Genomic DNA, 21,856 nt, shown 5'->3' with positions numbered 1-21,856 from the left:
AATATTTGCTCACAAAAAAACACGAATTAAAGAATAACGATAAAAAATTGAAGCTCAAGCCGACGCAAAGTTGTTCGGTGAGACGTAAGAGATTCGAGATTTCACAAAAAAACGAATACAGCATTACTGGCAATGCTGCAATTCGTGAATTTGTTGTTTCATTTGCATAAAATTTTCGAAATGCTAGGTAGGTAGTGCACAGTTTGGTGGCGTTTATTCCAATCCATCAATTACTCGTGTATCACCTTGAGGTATGTAATCGTAGTGGTTTTATCCATTTCCGTAGAAACCAATTTTATAGTGCATAACAGAACAAGTATTATTTCAGGTAATTGTAATGCATGCCTACCTGAGCAGAAAATATGATTTTCTTGAATTAATTCAGCAGTTAAATCATGTAATATAAAGAGTCAAGGTCCAAGAAAACAACAAAGCCACATTACTTAAGCCCGGTTCGCTCTACAAACACACGCTGTTGAATGCAAAAATGTTTAAATGTTTTTATCTACCACCTCGTTATTAATTTCACAAAATCTGAGTGAATTGCTAAGACAATGGAATAACCTGCTCAGTCTTTTCAATAATATGGAAAAGAAGTTCGTAGTTTGATGAATTAGTTTTAACGTAGGCATGCTTAGTACTGAAATGTCTTCACAACAAACAGTTCTGTTGACAGAATGTGTCTTGTTGTTCTCAAAGAATAGAGTAGATGTGTAATTTCTAATATTTTTATGCCTTTGAACCCATTTATGAAACTGATTTCTCTTAATCACGTATTTTTCCATACATTTTTAGCATTATCATCTACAAGATCACATTCTTTGGAGTTAAAATCAGATTCCTATTTTTCAAGCCCACTATTGTACCGTATTGAGCGTTTCATCGAGAGTGCTTGGCTTCTGAACAAAGTTAGTTTGAAATTTAGTTCATTGAAGGAATTTTAGGAATTGCCAAGACAAATGTTTGATCAGCTATGTAAGTTATTCTTGTCCCCTTTGCATTCATAAAAAGTAAAAGAATTGAATTTGTGGTATCCTTTTAGGTCATGGAGAAGTAGTTTAAACTAATCAAAGTTGATCCAAGAATCAGAAAGAATTCTGTTGGTAGAAAATGCACACTTGTTTGAAAACTCTACTGCTACAAAGTGGATGGATGAATCATCAAAGAGGACAGGGGTTCATCAAAAGAGCATGAAAAACTTTGAATGCTGTGGTAGCCATTTTGACAACATAACCTCTACAACACACTATCCTGCAACATGCTATCCACGTAAGTAAATAAAATTAATAATTGTGTCAGAATCTGCTCCCAGTTTGCATTTCCACTGTGTTTAGGTATACATACGCTGCCTAAGCCCAAGAATTTTACCATCGAGCCCAGCTTTGACGCCACAATGCCATCCATTTCGATCTTTTCAGTTTATGTGCAATATCTATGGTTAGGCCTCCAAACAAAAAAATTAAGTGGCATAAAAGCAAAAACAAAAGCCATTTCATGTTTACAGAGGTAATGTGGAAGCTGGCAGCTAAATTGGCTGTGGTTTCCTGTACAGCCTAATCCTCTGTTATGAATATAAATCAATGACTGTCCCCATGCAGGTTTAAAATGGAAGAACTAAAAGTGTTTGCTGTCAGTCCTGCTTCTGTTGAAATCAAAATGGATTAAATCGTGTGACTGGAACTTGTCGCTTTGACCTAAGAAAAACTATCACCAAGCAAACTCGTTTTTCATGTTGTGGTACCTTTGCAGTAGAGAAAGGTTACCAGTCGTCAGGTCACAAAATTAACATAATATTTTTATCTTTTTTTATCTTTTTCGTAGATTCTTGTTAATCTCTCATGTCTGTGTTATCGACTCCCTGCTTGTTCTGTGATGATCAACCCGATTCGCATCGAAAACCGCCATCTAAGGTCGCATACATCTCTAGCAGTAGCCATGTCTTCTTTGTTGCCTCAAATTCAGCGTTTGCTGGAACTATCGACTTTCATTACGAATCAAATTCGTGGAAGAATAGAGTTAGAAGCTCGTTCTTAAGCTATAGAATGATTCAAGTACGTCTGGAGCATCTCAAAATTGGCTATTGTCCGCTGGGAACTTGAGGACCCGGTGAATCGCGAAACTCCGCTCGATGCTCTTCAGTATGCGTGTGGAGCACTGCCGGTATTTCCTTAACATGGAAAAAGGTGAACATCTGTAGATGTTGGAACGTGTCATTCTCGAAAGTCTCGACGTAGTAAAGTGGAAACTCCGCCGTCTATAAGTAAGCTTAAGCTATTCCTTAACTTTACATCTTATTGAAAAAGGGGTCGTTCAGTTTGCTCTAAACAATTTTTGCGAACAACGTGTGCAAATTGCTTGTCAAACAACATTCTCTGTAACTTCCAGCTTTTTGCCTCGGAATGTTTTTTATTAGTTTGTAGTTCCGTGTTTTCTGGATAATGTTGTTTTTGCCATGCGAATGAACATTTATAGACTTATGATATTACATGAAATTTTATTAGAAATTTTATTTTTTTATTTTTACTTTTTTAGAATCATTACCGTGATGCATTTTAACACACAACGTCTTGAGGGGAAAAAAAAACGTGTGGTTTATGGCTGATAGTGGCCCACCTGGTCCGGTGATGAGTCATCCGTTCCGTCAGTTGGATCTGAGTAATCAAAGCTTTTTCCTGTTATTGTTTTCTTCGATTAATATGTCTTTTGTGACCCATAATACCACAAATTCTGTTATCCACACTAGCGATACTGAAAAGAATGTTAATGGCCTTAACCTATTAAATTCCATTGACGATTGAGTCCGTTGAAAAGGCTATTGTATTACAAATGTACTGTTAGAAAATCAAGGCCATAGAGTAGTACGCCGTTGTCCCAGATGTTTTGCCTTGTCATCGTCAACTACCTGAAAGTATCAATTTCCACACCCTTGTTAATGTGTAGTGCCTAAACGTGATCCTCTTTTAATGCATCCCCTCTTTCCGTTTTGGGCGAGGTGAGTTCGACAATTCCCTGTCCTATCGTTCACAGGTCATAAATCTGAATTCTGCGACCCACGCCATCCTTGAAACGAGTAGTTTTAGCGTTACATCTGGTAAAGAAGGTCACTTCCAGTTAGCGGAACACCGAGGCTAAGTGGGAGGAGCTAAAATGTAAAATGCTGTCTACGTAGACAACTCTTGAACCACTTTCCATCCGCAAACGTTTGAGGACTCATTATCCTTCTGATCGTCAGTGCGTCGTATTCTCTGTCTGGACTTTTTATTCAATATTTATTTTTTTGTCTATCGTTCTTCGCCTACTGCTTGATTATATACATTCTTCAGTGTTTTGATGGTGAGAAAACGAGCCGTTCATTGCATCCATTAACAAATATGTACCAAGATTAGCCAGCCCAACGGATGCTTGGTTTTGCAAACTGTACGTTGATGTGAGAGACTGAGTGGGATCTAGCAAACTAGCCAATATGTGGTGTTATTTTTATTTTGTTACGTCAATTGTTTTAACGTCTTGTTTTTTTCTTTAGTGTAAGTAAAAGCAGGATATTCCTATGAATCATGTTTGACTCAAAAGAAAATGAAGCTGAACCGAAGACCCAAAAGAGTTTTCTTCCGGAAAAGGCGACATTTGCATGTTCATTTTGTCCCTACAGTTCGGATTGGCGCAGCAATTTAAGAATGCACGTGACGAGAGTCCACAAAAAATCGATCGGTTTGCTCGAGTGCTGTTTCATCTCTTTTCCGGACAAAAAGGCCTTACGAGATCATGTCGCCGTCTGTCATATCCAGCGGTAGATAATCATTATTATAATTTTTTTTTTTTTTTAAGAGAATTGTCAACGTTTTTCTTTTCAACTTTACTAAATTATATATTTTTTTTCTCCATATCAGATTTATATGCAAAACCTGTGACAGTTGTTTTACCCAATCAACTAGTCTTAAACGTCATGTGGCTAAACGATCGTGTTTCAAAAACTTCAGTTGCAGCTTCTGTGAGTACACCACCACACGTAAAGATGATTGGGATCAGCATATTCAATTGCATAAAAAGGAAGAGGATAAATCTGAATGCTCCTCGACTTTGTCAGCTCCTGCCGATTCCGCTCAACAAAACAGTTCTCCGTTAAACGTTCAGTTGAAAGAAACATCATTTACTTGCCCAAACTGTCCGTTTGAAACAAAATGGGAACAAAGTCTTCGGCGGCATAAAAGGACCCATCATGGAATAACTATGGAATCGTGTTGGAGCAACTTTAGTGGCAAGAAGAGCTGTCGAAAGCGCAGAGCTCCCAATCATCGATTGAGGTAAACAAATTAATAAGTCTATTTCCATTTTAAGCCGTTTACTAACGAAAAATATTTAAGGATTGGTGATCGTGGATTCCAATGCGCAAATTGTAATAAAGTCTTTAATTCCGCGGATCTACTTCGGCGTCATCAGCCGGTGCATTCTGGTCAAAAGCCATTCAAGTGCAATCTCTGTGATTACGCCTCTTCACGCTCAGGGAGTTTGAACCACCACAAGGCACTTAAACATAAAGAAGATAATCAGCCAACAGCTCTCCGATTGTCTAATCAACTAATACTGCCAGACAGTTTGCCTAACGAAGACAGCCAAACAAACGAAGAAGATGTCGAAGTTCAACGGGTTCCATCATTGCGTAGTTCATTTAAACCGGTGGTTGACAAAATAGTGCTTGAATGGGATCACAAACAAATTATGGGCAATGAGTATGAAATCTGTGGTGTAAAACATGAAGAAGTGGAACAAAGTAAGGGTGAGTTTCATGAATAACTTCTTGACGGTGGAATGTTAACTCACTTTCCGTATGTTTTGCAGGTCCCTTTTTCCAGTCTCCATCGGATCCGCCTATTGACTCCTTGGATGGCGAAACTGATGAATTAGATTCGGTAATATTCTTAATATTGCTCATCGTAATTAGCAAAGCCTACAAGGTTTTGTAGGCTAAAAAATTATTTAAGTTTTTAAATACCTGAGAACCTCCGCTTGCCATTTTAACTGAGCGCTGTGTCTCGGTGAGTAAATCTGCGATGATGTCATCACGACAAGTGTTATTTGGCTGTTATCGAGTCTTTAAGGACAATTTACCAAACCTGTTAGATTAATGGATTTTTCCTTAAAAACCTAACTTCTTTTGCTTGTGCTAACAACCCCTCCCCACTCGAACTATGGGAACGCCGAGGCAATTTTGGGTGATTAAATTCGATTTGCCCCACTTTATTTTCACCTAAAGAATGAAGTCCGTTATTTCCGTTGTTTGTTCGATGGCGGATTTTAATGCCAATTTCCGATAGCTGAGTACTAGTGCTGTAAACAATTACGTCAAGGGACGGGAGCATGTCAATTAATCGTGCTTTTCTAACCCCCTGGCCTTGTCGTTTTGCATTATTATTCTGTTAAATAATAGCTTTGAATTTATTGCGATAGGTCATGATCGAGTCCAAACTACCCGACGTCGATGTAAAAATCCAAAAGAGCTCAGCTCAAGAAGCATGCATATTTAACTGCCCACTATGTCCTTTTAACACGAAATGGCTCTCGGCTCTAAAGCGGCATTTAAAGATACACGAAAAACAGGGTATTTTTTCGCCAACGCCGTCATCATCGTCCATGCAATACAACTCGTGTTCTTCGTCTGAACCCCCTTTGAAGAAAAGTGTGATGCTGAACTGCTCGCTTTGTCCATACAGTACGAAATGGTCAACTAATTTTAAAATGCACGTGGATCGGACACACAAGAAGAATAGGTAATCGTAAAGCATTGATTCCGTACTTAGCTTTGCTTACTAATTTCAAAATCTTAATTCTTGCCGATTCCCAGATGCAAATGTACAACCTGTGGACGAATTTGTCGCAACATGTTTCTTCTCCAACGTCATCAGAAGAATCACTTAGTTGTCAAGAAATTCACTTGTAGCATCTGTAACTACGCGTCTTCGCAAAAAGGCCATGTAGAGAAACACATGAAAACACACAAACCTGGAGACGATTTTCAATCGACCTCTTTGTCGATTGGTCAGCCAGCCGAATGCGACACATCCTTAGAAGTTCGTCGATTACGTAGCTCTTGTGTTATAGCTCCAGAAAGAGAAGAGAATAGATCGTCCAGGAATGATTCTATTGAAAATGGTCGACGAGGCGTAAAAAGAAAGAGAAATTCCATCGGTAGTTCCATATTAGACTTTAGAGTTTTGATTTTGGTACATTTGTTATTATTTTAGATCCTGTTACCATGAATGTTAGGACTGAAGAAATGGCGCGAGGGTACGAACAGAAGGATAAGCAACCAGAAGAAATCCAGAACGCTGAATTATCGATTTCGGAGTCTGATCGTTCGGTTCTTCCACCAACACCACGACAATTACGGCGAAGTCGTAGATTTGCCGTCGAGCCGGCAGTGTCTTTGCCTTCAAAAGGTATAGCACACATAAAAAAGGGTTCGTTAGCAGTTTGAATGGCAAATTTACTTGTTCTGTTTTACAGATTCATGTGGAAATTTGATACCTCTGCCCATGTCTATGATTGATTCTATTTACGGAGAGGCCCGCCTGCTAAGGTCTCAGGTATCGCTAGTACAAACCGTACCATCTTTGCTGCCCCTGCTCTTGCGGCTACTAGAGCTGTCATCCTCTACCACGAGCCAAATTCGTGTCATACTGGAGCTAGAAGTCCGCTATCGAGCCATCGAATGCTTTGAATACGTGTGGAACGCGTCCAAAATGGCTATAATCCGATGGGATCACTTAAAAGTTGCAATGAATCGTGATACTTTGCTTAACGCCATCCGATATGCTTTTGGAACACTACCTGTCTTCATCAACTGGGAGAAGAATGAACATCTCGAAATGCTAGAAAGTGTCATCTTACTATGTTCCAATACAGTTAAGAACTGGAAACAACCATCTGCCTAGTGAGCCAGCCATAAACCTAGAATTCATCTTCGTTGTATTCCTTTTTCATTTACAATGATCAGTTTGTCCCTGGTTTTGACTTGTTCATACATCGTGAATTATATGCTCAATTGCATTTTTAAATTTACTATTTTGTTTTTTTTCTTCTTAGGGTCTGAGCTCAGTGTTGAGGTAGAGTGAACAGGCGATATCAAAAGAATTCACTAGCGATCCCGCGGGAAATGACAGAACTGTTGATGAATAATAAGAAGGAAAGTTTGACATCTATAGTCGCAGAGGCTGTGTCGAAAGCAATCGCCTTTGTTCTAGATCCGATAAAATGAGCAAAAGGTATTAATGCCATTTATACGCAAACGCATGCTCCTGTAACACCATGGAAAATTCCCGTGTCCACGGCTTCCAATCCCATCTAAAGAGAAAAATGTTGTAGTCGCCAAAGATTGTCACATAGCCAACATATCCATATGGCAGAACACCAAAGCGTGGAACCTGAAAGGTTTTAAAGACGGTAATCGTTATGTTAATGCCCTGTACCGATATGGAATGGGGAAAGACGTGTCCTTATGATTTCTAAGGCAGAATATAAACATTGAAACATTGCCAATTATCACATTTCACATTTGACAAGAGGAGAAAATGAAACAACAGTAAAATAGTAGCTATTCGTTGCCCGGCCGTTGTAACTCATTTGGAGAGGTGTTTGCTGTTTCCCCCCTATGAAAACACACGTTCACATGTCTTTATCATGTAGCTGGCGCTGACCTACCTGATTGATCAGATCCAAACACTTTGTCCTTCTCAGTTCTTGCATCCAACTCGAAATAGTATGCTGAAGTTGGCATTTATTTAACTGTAATCAGATGTTTTACTAAAGAAATAGAATCCGGTTTTTTAAGATGCTATTCTCAATAAATGCCCAACAAACGAAGCAAATAAGGAAGAATTCTTATTACATAAATGTTTACTGCAACATCTCTTAATTTTGTGTGGTGAACTCCAATTTTTTTTAGGTTTTTTCCCAACTTGATCATATTTTAATCATTTAAATTTCTGTAAACAATAAAAAACTTCCATTACGGTTTTCTTGAAGAGATAAATTTCTGCTATTGTCCCTCCGCGACAATATAGATAGCGTACTAAAAATTTTTACTTGAAATTCAATAAAACCCAACTTGCTATGACCTAAATTATACGCTGATTCCAAATAAAATGCAAGTTTTTTCTCCAATTTAGTGGTTTATGAATATAACGGAATCAAAGTTGTTTTATCGCCACTACGTTGAATTTGAATAACCCACCACCATAATCCCAGGTCAAAACAAACTTGATTTTCGACATCCTCGTAAAATGTTTTATCACACTCATGTATTTTTATAGCAATATCAAAGTTTCAAAACAAATTATAAAAAGATATAAAAAGTCTGACTTATTTTAAAGCCCGACGCAACAATTTTGAATTTGAATAAGTTGTTATTTAAAAATCCCAAGAGCGGGTGCCTTAATTATTTAAAGGTGGATTGTCACTAGGTAGCGGGATAATTTCCCCAAATAAAAAGTTAGTTGGAAAAAATTGGAATTGGAAATGGGCGTTCCATTCCATTCCGTAACCGTCAAAACTAATTTGGTAGCCAATGTTTTTGGCAATTTTCTTCTGCTTGTTATTGGCCTATCTCAGACATCCGGAGGTATATAGCGCCCGATAGCAGTGGACATTTTCAAGGTGTGTAACTGAGCAGGAAAAGTTAATATGATAGGCCTAATTTATTAAATTTTTTCCTTCAATGGAATAAGATTAGAGGTTTTATGGTCAGGAGCAATATTTAGCAATATTTAGCAGTAATTCCAAACGGAAATGGAAAGTATGGAAGCAAAAAATTGAAAGGCAAGACAGTGTGTGCATAATCTTGTTCCTGATATTTAAAGTTCCTTTTCCTGTGCAATTTTAAAGAAAACATGAATCAGAATTCTTTGAAAAAGCAGGATCATATTAATAAAACCCCAATTGAAGGGTTTTTAGCTCAGATGAAAGTGAGAATGATTAAAGATAGCTCATGTCAGAGTGACCAAAACTCATCTGGCATGATGAGTACTGGTAGCAGATGTAGTTCAGAAAATGAAACCAATCCTTATGTGTTGGGGGATAATTTAAATTCCAATACCACTGGAAATCTGAAGATCAAGAATTCATTCCAAGAAATTAAAGCTAATAGCAGTAATAGCCCTCTGCACCTTTTTGAACAAGAACAAAAGCTACAATGTCACCAAATTCCAGAAGAAGCTCAGCACTATGACAGTTAGATTTGTTTCGCTAAGACCTTTTGTAATTTTATACTAATAACCATATTTAAATCCAGCTGGACCATTGCTTTCTCGGATGGACAAACATGAATTACCGAAGAGGCCAGATATGAATGGGTGGAGCATAGCAGGACACAATTGCAAACCATACACCAGTGCAAACCCCTTTTGTCCATCAGAATCGCCTTCCACCGTTATAGGCGATCCAATCTTCCACCAAACTTACTCTAGCATTTCCAAAAGACCTAGATCAGATAGTTTGTCTTCTGCATATGATTCATCTGTAGATAAAAAAAGCTGTAATGAGGAACCCTCCCAATTGTCATGTTCACTCAAACGGCTCTCAAGAGAGGTAAATTGACATTTCAATCATGTTTTGACAAATACTTAAACAGAAATTTGAAAAATTTTGTAAAATATAGGAACTGGAGCGGATTATAATGGGGCATATGGCTGGCTATTTTTCTACCTACAAACCGTATGTTGACGTGGAACGGGAATTGGAAAACTGCAAAGAAAAGGTCGAACATTTGCGACAAAAGAACAACTTACTTAGCAAAGAGGTTGGGCTTTTGAAATGTAAACTCGCATTCCTCGGGAATATACATAACATTTTGGTTATCTCTCATATAACTCGATTTGTTTTAACGTTAGGTGGCAGATCTGAGAATCGTAATCAAATCATTCGTGACTCAGAGTGCAACCCGGTTTGAACGACCAACCAAAAGATATCGTTCTGTTGGTGTTCAAGTAAAAGCTTTAAGAAGTTTTGACGACATTAAATTAGAGGTCTGGTCTTTTTTACTTGCAATAGCAAAGACATTAATATTGATTTTAAACTTTTCACTATAATTTTTTTTTACGAACCAGGAAAAAGGTTTCCAAGCATACTCCATTGAAAAAAGGAATGAAGGAAGTAGATCTGTTCCTCCAAATCATGAGACGCCTGCATCGCATTATCAATTTGAACGAAATGGAGAAGTTTCTTCGATAGTTTCTCAAAGTAGGAAAAACACACCCCTGAAAGAATTTACAGATACTGAAAGAATAAACGGAAGGCAACATTCAATGAGAAATAAAACTGAGGAAGTTGAAGATGATGACCTTATGGTGATGTTTGTGAAGCCGTCTAATCCTTCCCAGTCTGGCGATTCAGGAGCAGAGCACACGTCCATTCCTTCTGCCTCTAAAACATTTGATCATTCGACGGAATCGATTGTACCTAAACCGGTTGTTACCGTAACAAAAACAACTGAAAATTGTGAAAACATATTTTGTCTCCTATGTTTACAAATTATCTGTACAAATTTTATTAAAAATTTTTTTAATTATATTAATTTTTTTTTTCAATAGCTTTTCCTGCCATTCGCATCTCTTGGAAAATCGCTGAGGAACCATGTTATGCTAAAGTAGCTTCATATTGTGTTTTTCTGTTGAAAGAAACTAAGAACGGTTTCGGTGAAAGTTGGAATTCAATTAGTGGAGACATTTCACGAAAGTCGTGCACTTTGCGTATGGTAAGTCTAAAAATATAAATGAACCTCGCAATTGTAGTTAAACTCCACAACAACAAGCTTTAAATTAATGAGTTTGGATCGTGAGAGCACTTTAATAGCATTGTTCGTTTCTATCTGGTTCAGGGCCGCGCTGACAAGTTACGAAAAAACTACAATTTCAAAGTCAGGGCAACAGACGTTCACGGGCGGCCCGGCCCATTTAGTGACGTGATGGTCGTCACCTTCCCGTAATAAACCCGACAGTCTACGAGTCTGAGCTCATCAATCTTAATCGTTCGCTTTAGTTAAATCTTTCTGATTAGGTCAATCACGAATTCTGACTTCGTAATTAACTCAGAGTACCTTATGCAACTGTCTTTGAGCTAGATTTTGGTTTCATTGCTAAGTACATGTGAATTTTGTGTGGAACCATTAATAAAGATTAATACTGAATTTAAAAAAAATAATAATTGCCCGAATTTTATATCAATAGAGAATAGAGTTGTACCGGATGCTGAGCTGCAGAATGTACAAACTCTGCGTGCTAAAGACAGGGAGGAAATTTAACGTGGGAGTGATAGCGCATAGGGCGAAATGGGAAAATTAAAGAAATTATTTACTTGTCATTTATTAGCTGACAAACTTTTGCTGAATTTAAAAATTTTATAGGGCTTCTGGATGAAAATTCAGGAGCTTCAAATTCACTGGTGGGCACTGAGATATCTCTGGATAGGAAATTTAGGACTCTTTTCTAAAATATGTTGCCATTCTATTTACTCGCCATCTTGATAAATTACTTCGTGGCCCAGCAGGCCACCCCGATTTCTGCGGGGTAACAAAGCCGCTCGCCGCTCCGGTAAGAAGATCACCCCTGAAAGGCTAAAACAATCGCCTCCGATTGTTTTCTTTTGGGTGTTTGGAGGGGCGGGGACCGCGATTACAGCCAATTGGAGCCTTTCCCTGCCGAACGTTGAAGGACAAAACAAAACAAAAACAAAAACAAAAAAAAAAACAATTGTCTTATTCTCGACGTATACCTGGTATTCGATGTCTAAAAAGTCTTATGTCTTTCAAATTGTCAAATTGGCAACTTTGTCGTTTTCCGGCACTTATCGTCCGGCGTTTGTTATTCTTGGAACACCTTGGTCGGTTATCAAACAATATATGTCTTGTAATAGACTAATCGTCTGAGTTACGACACGTGACGTTTATCACTAACCGAGATCGACATTCAGAATACTCGCAGACACTCGCACCATTTATTCTGCGTGTAGCTCGAGAAAATTTCTTTAGTTTTAGGTTCATATATGAACTGAGAAACACCATGTTGTCACCAGAGGTAAGAAAAAAATCTGTTTTATTGAAGAAAGGTCCTTATATATGTTTAACCTTATTAAACACTGTCAGGAAGAAGACAGAATTTTGCAAGTTCCTAGGGACAAGCGGACATCCAACAATAGATATCTTAGACTTACATCAGAATTAAAACAGCCTAAGCTAGAGAATGAATTGTCTGTTAGGGCCAAACTTTCTGGAACATCTAGATCATCTTCTAGCCACACTTCTGTATTTTCAAAAAAACCAAACAAGAAAAATGAAACTTGTAGTATCCCTCTTCATAAAAACACACAGGAATCATATTTTCCCATTCATACAACCAACGTAGGCTGTAGACCAAAGAGTGGGAATTGGAGACAAACTGGTTTTAATCTAGAATCAGCCAATGGAGGCCCACCTACAAGGTGTGTTCTTAACCATGCCCAAATATCTATTTCAACTTAAGTTTTTGTTTTTGTTGTTTCTTTCATAAAAGACCTGTACAGAAATTCCAACAGCTTTTGCAACAGGACAGCAGAATCAGATCAAGCCAACACAGTCTTATTAGACAAGATAGAGACAATGGGAATAATGAAAAAAAGGATCAAGAAAATTCAGAAAAGCCTCGCAGCAAGCAACCGTATAAGCGCTATCCCTTGAACTTTTCTGGTGTACAGAAAATGATGGCTGAAGACACTGAACCACACATCATTGCTCAAAAATTTTCTGACGAAAGTGCTGGCCTTCGTCAGTTTTTAGATAGCAATGCTACAAATTGGGAGGCTACTGAGCTAGTCATTTCAGTCATTGGAAACTTCTGCCAGAATAAAGGAGTAGTGAAATTTCATAATGCCTTTATAAAATTCGTTCAGATATTAGCTACTAAGACGGTATTTGCTAATTTGGATTCCACTATACTGCACATACCAAAATCTCGATCTACGAATCTTGGATCAAAAATGGCACGTATGAGTCGTCTCATCAGAAGCATTAGTTACTTGACAACCGAAATGCTAACCGTGATGCCGGCACTCACATGCGATTATTTGGGAGAAAGATTTTTTGAAGACCTCATTGCTTTAAAAAACCTCCCGTCTATCAGAGACATAAATGTTGGCGAGGATTTCGACTTTCTTCAGAAAGAGGGAGCTGATCGCTTAAAGGTATATACGATATCGCACGTGACATACGATTTGTAATGCTTTAACCGAGAAAAAACATTTAATTCTATAGAATGCTTGGGAACAACATTCAAAACAGAAACCCCAGGGTAATCTAAATCAAGTGAGCAGAATGCAACGACAGGAGTTGCTATCACTCATGAAACCACCGGATGATTTTCGACAGCTCAGCGTTATGCCACAATGGGATGATGTGTGTGATAATGCCCAACCTTTCTTGAGGCCAAACATCATCAGAGGAAGCTATCCAGACGTCGAAACATACCTGGACATTCAATTCCGATTGCTGCGTGAAGATTTTTTGAACCCATTGCGGGAAGGACTTGTAGCTTTCCGAACTAAGATAGGAAAACAACAAAGTCAGCAAATTCGTGTGGACAACATCAAGTTGTATTATAATGTGAAGATCAAAGACGACGATGTCCAGTCCAACGACATTTATTTATTGGAGTTTTCTACCAAAGGCTTTGAACGTGTTAACTGGGAAGGAAGCAAGCGGTTGCTTTTTGGATCCCTACTTCTACTGTCGGACAATAACTTCGATTCCTTCATGCTCTTCACCGTTGTAGACAGGAAACCGGATCAGCTATCGCGTGGCAGATTCAGAGCGAAGTTTGAAGGTGAAATCTTACCTGCATATGCAAAGAAAACCGATCTGATTATGGCTGAATCTTCGGTGTTCTTCGAAGCCTACCGGAGTGTTTTGATCGCATTACAGCGTATTAGTCCGTCTCACTTTCCGATGGAAGATTATATTCTTTGTCGTAATACTTTACCTGCCGAACCAGAATACTTGAAATTAATTCCAAACGTAAGAAGAAGAAAAAGACAAATTTTCTTGTAGTTTTTATGTGAAAACTATTAATTTTACAGCCAGTCTACGACTTGACCCCTGTGCGAAAAGCATTTTCGGCACCATCGACTGCACACACTGATGAAGAAGAAGAGGAAAACGACTCCTCTCACAATGGTTATTTTAGCAATGAATCCATGTTGAGAATCCGCAAAATGATTGCCCTTGTTTTTCTATTTTAAAGCAGGCAATCAGTTGCATCCTATGGTACAAAGACTGTTAATGCGTGTGCCAATTTTTGACGAACAAAGCTTACCTGATGCCGACACCCTTGGATTAGATCCCAGCCAGGCTGAAGCTCTTTATGCCGCTTTGACTAGAAAACTGGCTGTTATTCAGGGGCCTCCAGGAACGGGGAAAACATATCTGGGCCTGAAAATTGTTCAAACGTTGCTTCACAACCAGCAGTATTGGGTTGGACTGGCAAAGCCGCAACCAACTCCCATATTAGTCATCTGTTACACGAATCACGCACTGGATCAGTTCTTGGAAGGTTATTGTCAGATCAAGCATGTTTTTTTAATCAAAATTAAACTTTTTGGTACTAAACTGGAATCCTTAGGAATCATGAAGTTCACTCAGAAAATAGTAAGAATCGGTGGACAGTCTAAGTGTGCAGCACTTAGTTCGTTTTCGCTTCGAGAATGGAGACAGCAGGCCACCGTACGTGGAAAAAGACCTGGTCAATATCGCCATTGGCTGTATGAAGCTCGCAATAAACTGAGTGAAACAAAAGGGTTAGTACCTTCGTTTTTTTTTTTTTTTTATGGTCATTCACTCTTTGTTACATCAAGCTTTTCTTTTCAGCGCACTTGAAAAGCATCGAAGAACGCAAAAGATAATTGAATCTTATGGCATAGTTTCCAGTGATACCTTACTTAGTTTGGGAATATTGCCACAGCCTGTGTATAATAAGCTTTGCTTCCTGAGAAGTGCTTTTGACCGCCTGTCCGCGATACCCCATTGGCTTGGTATCAAATCTATCCAGACTCTCAGGGACATCTTTTGGGCTTTGAGAAACTGTCACCCAAAGCCACAACAGCCCTCAGCAAAAGCTGCAGAAGACCCTATTTTAGATCAGGACGAACCCGGTAACGAAGAAGAATGGGACAAAGAAGATGTGGAAGAAATCGAAGGTAATTTATAGCAAACAGTAACTGCTCAGCGGTAACTTCAGCATTCATTTCTCTAATTAATTAGGGCAAAGAATATTGGACGATGGCGAATACCTGTCAAAACCTGCCAGTTCGAAAAAGGAAAAGGAACGGACAACAGGAAACGCAATGGAAATCGATGATGTCACCTTTGTTATTTCTATCGCAAAAATGGACCAGGAAATCAATTCTTTAGAAGTTGTACTGGATCAGTTGCAGGGCGAAGAGGCCCAGTCTATTTTGGCCAGGATAGCTCATATTCAGCAACAAAAGGAATATTTGAAAGAGATTCTTGAACTTCTCCCAGTGGTAGATGCCGAAGAGTACCAGCGATTAATTGAGAGGGATCTTGTTCAGTTACCTTACCTGGACCGATGGAAAATCTATTCTTTTTGGAGAGCGAAAGCCTTAGATGTCTGGGCTGATAAGATAAACTCGTTAAATTTGCAAGTCCAACAACAAACGAATGAAATGAAAGACGTGGAAACTATCGAGACAGCAGAGATTATTCGCGTAGCACATGTTGTTGGAATCACAACCACTGGAGCTGCAAAGAATAGGGCACTGCTCGAACATCTGAAGTCGAAAATTGGTATTCTTATTTTCTTGTCTTTTTTCATCAGCTGATAGAAAATAATGCAATGGGTTTGATATAGTTGTTGTCGAAGAAGCAGCCGAAGTTTTGGAAGCCCATATTGTAACTTCCATGTCCTCGTCTTGCGAACACTTAATATTAATTGGTAAGTTAAAATAGTTAACTATTTTGTCAACAATGGGTTTCGTAATGTCCTCCATATCCAGGTGATCATCAGCAACTGCGGCCTCCTACAACGGTGTACAAGCTTGCGAAGGATTACCATTTAGACGTATCGTTATTTGAACGATTGATAAAAAATGGTGTGGAAGCAAGTGTTCTCGGTGTTCAACACCGAATGCGAACAGACGTGGCGAAACTGATTGTTCCAGCAATTTATCCGAATTTGAAAAATCATCCGTCGGTGCTGAACTATTCCAATGTCCCTGGAATGGCAGAAAACGTCTTTTTTCTAGCGCATGCAGAACGCGAAAAGGGGGACAAATCAGATCAGGAGAGTCGCAGTCACTTGAACCCTTACGAAGCAAACATGTCTTTGGCTCTAGCTCGCCACCTCTTGATGCAAGGCTTGGAACCCAGCAAAATTACGATCTTGACAACATATTCCGGGCAGTTATTGCATTTCAAAAAATTGCGACGAAATCACGCTATTTTACAAGGTGTCCGCATTACGATTGTTGACAACTTCCAAGGTGAAGAAAATGATGTCATCATTCTTTCATTGGTGCGAAGCAACGAAGATGCCAAAGTTGGATTTCTGAAGACAGAAAATCGCGTTTGCGTTGCCTTGTCGCGAGCGAAAAAGGGATTTTATCTAATTGGCAATATGGGGAATCTGGCCACAAGTAGCGACCTTTGGCGTAAAGTTAAAAACGTTTTAACATCCAACGGACAAATTGGTCCACATTTTTACCTGCGATGTGAAGTTCACCAAACAACTATTAAGGTAGTATAAGCAATGAATAGCTATCGGGGAAAAAATGAGTAATAGCAAACATTTTCAGGCAAATGACGAATCCCATTTCCCACCAGAAGGTGGATGTTTCGTCAAATGTCTTACCCAAATGCCCTGCCGGCACATATGCCCCAAAATTTGTATATAAATAGCATTTGTTTACCTTTAGATAATACGACTAAGCAAATTTTTTTCACAGGTCATGTCGAGGATCGTGAGCATACACGACAGAAATGCCACGAAACTTGCTTACGCTACTGTGCCGTTGGACATAAGTGTCCCAAAATATGCTACCAAGATTGCAATCCATGTTTGACGAGGATCCCAAAAGTCCTTGTACCATGCAAACATACTCAAATTACGGAGTGCTATCGAGATCCAGCTACAGAAGATTGTCTTACTAAAGTCGTCAAGGTACCGCATGGTAAATGTTTTTACGTCTCAAAAAATATTTTTGGAAATCGTTTGTTATGGATTAGGCGTTTACTGCTTGCCAACATACCATTGAACTACACTGTAGCAAACCCATTTCCGAAGTCAAATGCCCAGAGCTGTGTGGCATGCGTCTTGATTGCGAGCATATCTGCAACCGTATCTGTCACAAAAGAAGCTCTCATGCAAAAATGGCATGTGATCAACCGTGTCGCCGTTTTATATGCCCGGAGAAGCATCCATGCCCGAAGAAATGTTTTGAAAAATGCGGGAAATGTATGTTCGACGTTGTTAAGAAATTGCCCTGTGGACACGACGTACGTCATTAGAAATATTAGTTCTTATGGTTTTTCTAATGCTCTTGGTTCTTTAGGGGACAATTAAATGCTGGGTGCTTCCTAAAGACGCCTACTGTAATGTCAAAGTTGAAAGAATTCTTTCCGACTGTCAGCATACAGCCTTCTTCGACTGCAGCGAACCTACCAAAGACTACAAATGCAAACGACAATGTGGGAGACTGATGTGTAACGATGGACATGTATGTCACAAGCCTTGTTATGAACCGTGTGGCCCTTGCAACGTTCAGGTTCAGCGCACACTAAAGTGTGGACACACAACGCAAACAGCTTGTTACAAAGATCCCTTGACAATCAAATGCAAGTTTCCGAAAGACGTTGTTCTTCCTGGTTGCCGCCATAGAGTTGAGATACTTTGTAGCGAATCCCCTGAAAAAGCCGTTTGCCCAATGACATGCGATACTCGCCTCGATTGTGGCCACCAATGCACAGAATTGTGTCACGTCAAAAAAGATCCTAACCATGAAAAGTATATCTGCAAGAAAGCTTGCAGCCGGAAAAAGATCGATTGCAAAGAAAATCATAAATGTGGGAAAAAATGCTTCGAAGATTGTGACCTTTGTTTAATTAAAGTCAACCGGACCCTGCTTTGCGGTCATTCTCAAATTGCTGAATGCTTTTTGAGTGAGGAACAAATCAAGTGCAAGTAACTCAAAGAATGAAATTACGAATTTCCTGGTCCTTTTAATTAACTAAATTTTATTTCTTTATTTTATTTTTAAGGGAAATGGTCAATAAGACTATTATTGAATGTATGCATCCCATCCGCATTGAGTGTTCGGTCCTAGCGACTCGCCGGTTATGCAAACAGCCCTGCGAAAAATACTTGAGCTGTGGCCATCAGTGCAAGAAGCAATGCGGGGAAACATGCACGCCGTTGGCCTGTCAAGAACCAGTTGAAATTCGTATGTTAAGCCCATGTGGTCATCCATTCGTGAAGAGTTGCAGCGATTATCACACATGTAACGCCACCTTAACTTTGTTCTACTTCCGAAAGCACGGTTTTAATTGACGCATATATTCACAGCCCGTGTGGTAACCGAGTCGCAGGCGGAGGAATTTCTACAATCATGTCCGCAACGTTGCCAAGCCACATTGACTTGTGAACATCCTTGTAAAGGTTCTTGTGGAAAGTGTTTCAACGGCCGTCTTCATAAAACTTGCGCAGAAAAATGTGGACGTACCCTGGTTTGCGGCCATAGGTAACGCGAATTCGCTTGGAGGTTCTATTTTATCTCAATATTCTATTTGTCTTTATAGCTGTAATGTAGATTGCGCTGTTTCCTGTCCACCTTGTAAGGAAACGTGCGAATACCGTTGCCGACACAGCAGGTGTCGTAAGAAATGCTGCGAGCCTTGCGTTGATTGTGTTGTATGTATTCTCCCATTTTTTCACATCTTTCTCCGTTTGGGATATAACGAATTTGTGATATCCAGGAGCCTTGCGATTGGAAATGTGACCATTATACTTGTACACAAAAGTGTTACGAGCTTTGCAATCGCCCCCGCTGTGATGAGCCATGCCGTAAACGTCTCCCATGTGGCCATCGTTGCGTTGGACTTTGTGGGGAGGTGTGTCCCCCTCTTTGCCGTGTGTGTCACAAAGACCAGCTGACGGAATTCGTCCTTTATGGTAACGAGGACGACGAAGACGCCAGGTAATACGCTTGATTAACTTGAACTGAAATGTGTAGTACAAAATTTCGTTCCCGTTTTACTAGATTCATCTACTTGGAAGATTGCAAGCATACCATAGAAGTAGAAGGATTAGACCATTGGATGGAAATGAAGCAGGAAGAAACGCAAGAAATTCAAACGAAATGCTGCCCGCGCTGCAAAACTATCATCCGTTCTTGTTACCGCTATAATAATGTCATCAAACGCAATTTCGGAGACATTCTGGAAGTCAAGAGGATGCTTTTGCGCTCTCGTATCAGCTCCAAGGATTTCACCGAGAATCTTTTAAAAAAAGTTAAACAATCAGACCTCCAGAATAATGCTCTGGCGGGTAAGCTAAACCATGGGATAACTAATATCCTAGCCTACGGCCTGGACGGTATTCGCAACGCCCTAAATCCAACCGTGGTTCGAAACAAACCTCAGTTCAAAACATTAGACACCGACACGCGCTACATGATTGAAGTTCAAGTAGACGTTATAGAAAGAGTTTTGAGCTTCATAGCGAACGCCCCAAAGAGTGGCTCCAATCCCACTAGTCTTCAAGCTCCAACTGTTTCAATGACTCGACCTTTGCTGGAAAATCTGTTAAGCCGCGTAGAGCAGCTCCTTTTATCGCTTTTTCATCGCGAACGCTTCAATGCCAAAGAATATGATTGCTTTATTGCCGAAGTCAATCGATTGGATTTGGTTCGAGCCTTCTTCTTACTAAAGAGTGCATCATCCATGCATAACAGACATTTATTGGTCTCCGAGGAAATCCGGCAAGTTGAAGACCTGCTTATGAAGAACGTGAAAACTTTGACAGTATCAAATATCAACAAAATCAAAGAAATTTTGCAAAAAATGGGGCAAAAACTGAATACGGGACTGGGCATCAGCGATGTCGAACGGCAGCAGATAGTAAAAGCTATGGGACTCGCCCAAGGCCACTGGTACAAATGCCCAAACGGGCATATCTACGTGATTACCGAGTGTGGCGGCGCTATGCAAGAATCTAAATGCAATGAATGTGGCGCAAACATTGGTGGAGGCAGTCACAGACTGCGTTCGGACAACGGCGTAGCAGGAGAGATGGATGGCGCTCGCTATGCTGCATGGTCAGAGCATGCCAATAACATGGCTAATTTTCAATTTAATGATTAACTTTCCACAGTTAGCATTAAGAAACGCACGTAATAGATTGATTCGGTTAACTTTTGTATTTTTATATATGCTGCTTGTAAGTTGTAACATTCTAAAACGTATATTCATATGCATTCCATTATTCATTTATAAACCAGAAATTAAACGATTGTTTTGGGAATTATGGGAGAAATCAATAAACAACTGATTAAGTTGTGCGTTTGTCGGATTTCTTGCGCTGAACTTGAATTGAAGCTCAAATGTTTCGTCTCTTACTCTATGTATGTAAACTTAGTAAAATTCTGCCTGAATGGGTTCGCATTCGTGAGGTAAATTCCGTAATAAATTCGGCAATGGTGGAAGGACTAACTGAACCCAAAAAGTTGTTTTGTTAAACGCTCGAGAGCTCGGCCGCGTGTCAGCGGTCAAATCAGTAGGTGTTTGGGTTAGATGAGTAGGTCTTTTTTTTTTAAGAATTGGATGTTGTGGGTACTGGTTCTTCGGGTTTTTGTGATCCATGATCTACCCGAGTTTCGAGTAGTTCTATAAAATACCAAACCTGGTTTTTGGTTCCGCTGGCACGCCATTGTTTTATCGTGCTGCTATCAGACGTATCTGACGTTCTCTAATTTTTTAAAGATGCGTGATGTATAGACCAGTTTGGCAAGCAAAACCGGGCCAACCTACCAGCATAAACTTCTGTCACAATTTTTGCTCTGAATTTTGATAATTGTTCCGATTTCGTGAAACGTGTTTTAAATTTTAACTTTCAGAGACACTAATACAAAAAAAAAAAACGTTTTGAGTTTTTCTTGGTACAAAATACACCAAATGAACTTCTGGTTGGTTTACTCGATTGCTGTCAATCGGAGTCCGTGCCCAGGCCCACCTAGGGCTCGGCCCCGGTTCTCGAAAACCCGGTTTACCCGCGGTTCGTCGCCAAAAAAAGTCGCCCATGAGCGATCCGGGTAGTCTATTTGCCAAAGTGGGTAGGCTGGGCGGATTTGATGGGCAAACCGGGTATACCCACCGCCATCTTGGAAAATAGCGGCTTGTAAAGCCCCAAGTTAAATTAAAAGGGAGGGTAGCAAAAAAAAATTTTTTTGTGGCGGGAAATTCAAAGGGCGTCACTTGATTTCAGGGAAAACTCGGGTAATCGGGTAGGAAATCGGGGATAACCGGGTTTTGAACCCGGGTAATGGAAACGGTTTTTCGAAATTGTGTTACCCACATGGTACCCGGGTAGGTAATGGGCACAAAGTCTTAGGAACCGTTACCCACCGGATCCAATTTTTTTGCCGAGAAGACCTACCCATTCGCCCAAATACCTACCCATTGGACACGGGGCCGAGCCCTAGGCCAGAGTAATAGAATACTATTATTATACTATTATTATTCTATTACTCTGCCTAGGCCCACCCCTATCCCTACCCAAAACGCTGCGGATATGGACACATTTTTTAAAATTGTCAACGCTGGATTTTAATT

At 39.7% G+C, this 21,856-nt stretch overlaps 3 protein-coding genes and 1 long non-coding RNA gene across 12 annotated transcripts; 3 read left to right on the top strand and 1 right to left on the bottom strand.

The window, feature by feature from the left end:
* The first annotated feature begins 111 nt into the window (after positions 1-111).
* Positions 112-7,528, top strand: LOC116929813 (zinc finger protein 236). Of its 7 annotated transcripts, XM_045178264.1 has the most exons (16): positions 112-251; positions 796-975; positions 1,043-1,269; positions 1,335-1,506; positions 1,599-1,758; positions 1,822-2,260; positions 2,533-2,655; positions 3,524-3,787; positions 3,888-4,301; positions 4,362-4,774; positions 4,837-4,907; positions 5,446-5,765; positions 5,840-6,183; positions 6,240-6,434; positions 6,502-6,928; positions 7,081-7,528. In XM_045178264.1, coding segments are annotated over exons 8-16 (2,418 nt in total). In that variant the 5' UTR covers positions 112-251; positions 796-975; positions 1,043-1,269; positions 1,335-1,506; positions 1,599-1,758; positions 1,822-2,260; positions 2,533-2,655; positions 3,524-3,554; the 3' UTR covers positions 7,082-7,528. The 7 variants fall into 7 exon arrangements, with proteins under 7 accessions (XP_045034199.1, XP_045034198.1, XP_045034201.1 ...); XM_045178263.1 differs by lacking the exon at positions 7,081-7,528 and having other exon boundaries at positions 1,599-1,737; positions 6,502-7,039; XM_045178266.1 differs by lacking the exon at positions 7,081-7,528 and having other exon boundaries at positions 4,362-4,768; positions 6,502-7,039.
* On the bottom strand, positions 7,213-7,963 carry LOC123475511. The gene is made up of 2 exons (XR_006650674.1): positions 7,883-7,963; positions 7,213-7,797 (listed from the first exon to the last, which is right to left on the bottom strand). It is a non-coding gene; the product is annotated as an uncharacterized LOC123475511 (long non-coding RNA).
* Positions 7,964-8,522: 559 nt separating this feature from the next.
* Positions 8,523-11,187, top strand: LOC116929815. 2 transcript variants are annotated; one of them, XM_032937162.2, is made up of 8 exons: positions 8,523-8,649; positions 8,721-9,222; positions 9,284-9,579; positions 9,650-9,790; positions 9,882-10,016; positions 10,098-10,488; positions 10,581-10,744; positions 10,868-11,187. In XM_032937162.2, the coding sequence occupies exons 2-8, from the start codon at positions 8,883-8,885 to the stop codon at positions 10,973-10,975; spliced, it is 1,575 nt and encodes a 524-aa protein (XP_032793053.2). In that variant the 5' UTR covers positions 8,523-8,649; positions 8,721-8,882; the 3' UTR covers positions 10,976-11,187. The 2 variants fall into 2 exon arrangements, with proteins under 2 accessions (XP_032793053.2, XP_032793052.2); XM_032937161.2 differs by having other exon boundaries at positions 8,588-9,222.
* Positions 11,188-11,767: 580 nt separating this feature from the next.
* On the top strand, positions 11,768-20,586 carry LOC116929811 (NFX1-type zinc finger-containing protein 1). 2 transcript variants are annotated; one of them, XM_045178261.1, is made up of 20 exons: positions 11,768-12,062; positions 12,131-12,465; positions 12,537-13,203; positions 13,274-14,032; positions 14,095-14,191; positions 14,262-14,567; positions 14,637-14,811; positions 14,882-15,210; positions 15,275-15,820; positions 15,885-15,968; positions 16,030-16,769; positions 16,828-16,918; positions 16,978-17,192; positions 17,258-17,527; positions 17,584-18,212; positions 18,290-18,528; positions 18,594-18,768; positions 18,827-18,938; positions 19,004-19,224; positions 19,288-20,586. In XM_045178261.1, exons 1-20 carry the CDS (start codon positions 12,048-12,050, stop codon positions 20,387-20,389), a joined length of 7,107 nt encoding a protein of 2,368 aa, XP_045034196.1. In that variant the 5' UTR covers positions 11,768-12,047; the 3' UTR covers positions 20,390-20,586. The 2 variants fall into 2 exon arrangements, with proteins under 2 accessions (XP_045034196.1, XP_045034195.1); XM_045178260.1 differs by having other exon boundaries at positions 14,259-14,567.
* The last annotated feature ends 1,270 nt before the right edge of the window (positions 20,587-21,856 follow it).

The sequence above is a fragment of the Daphnia magna genome, linkage group LG8 (assembly GCF_020631705.1).
Source record: "Daphnia magna isolate NIES linkage group LG8, ASM2063170v1.1, whole genome shotgun sequence".
Classification (NCBI taxonomy): Eukaryota; Metazoa; Arthropoda; class Branchiopoda; order Diplostraca; family Daphniidae; genus Daphnia; species Daphnia magna.
Note: the sequence above shows the minus strand (reverse complement) of the source record. Positions and strands in the feature narration are given on the sequence as shown.

What these genes read in the sequence shown, in the direction of transcription:
- LOC116929811 (XM_045178260.1), top strand. An exon ending in AATTGCCCTGTGGACACGAC is followed by an intron (nt 17,528 to 17,583) that starts GTACGTCATTAG and finishes TTGGTTCTTTAG; the next exon opens with GGGACAATTAAATGCTGGGT. An exon ending in TTGCAGCGATTATCACACAT is followed by an intron (nt 18,529 to 18,593) that starts GTAACGCCACCT and finishes ATATATTCACAG; the next exon opens with CCCGTGTGGTAACCGAGTCG.
- LOC116929813 (XM_045178264.1), top strand. Translation starts at nt 3,555, where the DNA reads ATGTTTGACTCAAAAGAAAATGAAGCTGAACCGAAGACCCAAAAGAGT. An exon ending in GCTCCCAATCATCGATTGAG is followed by an intron (nt 4,302 to 4,361) that starts GTAAACAAATTA and finishes AAAATATTTAAG; the next exon opens with GATTGGTGATCGTGGATTCC. An exon ending in AGTGTCTTTGCCTTCAAAAG is followed by an intron (nt 6,435 to 6,501) that starts GTATAGCACACA and finishes TCTGTTTTACAG; the next exon opens with ATTCATGTGGAAATTTGATA.
- LOC116929815 (XM_032937162.2), top strand. Translation starts at nt 8,883, where the DNA reads ATGAATCAGAATTCTTTGAAAAAGCAGGATCATATTAATAAAACCCCA. An exon ending in TCAAACGGCTCTCAAGAGAG is followed by an intron (nt 9,580 to 9,649) that starts GTAAATTGACAT and finishes TGTAAAATATAG; the next exon opens with GAACTGGAGCGGATTATAAT. An exon ending in AGTCGTGCACTTTGCGTATG is followed by an intron (nt 10,745 to 10,867) that starts GTAAGTCTAAAA and finishes TATCTGGTTCAG; the next exon opens with GGCCGCGCTGACAAGTTACG.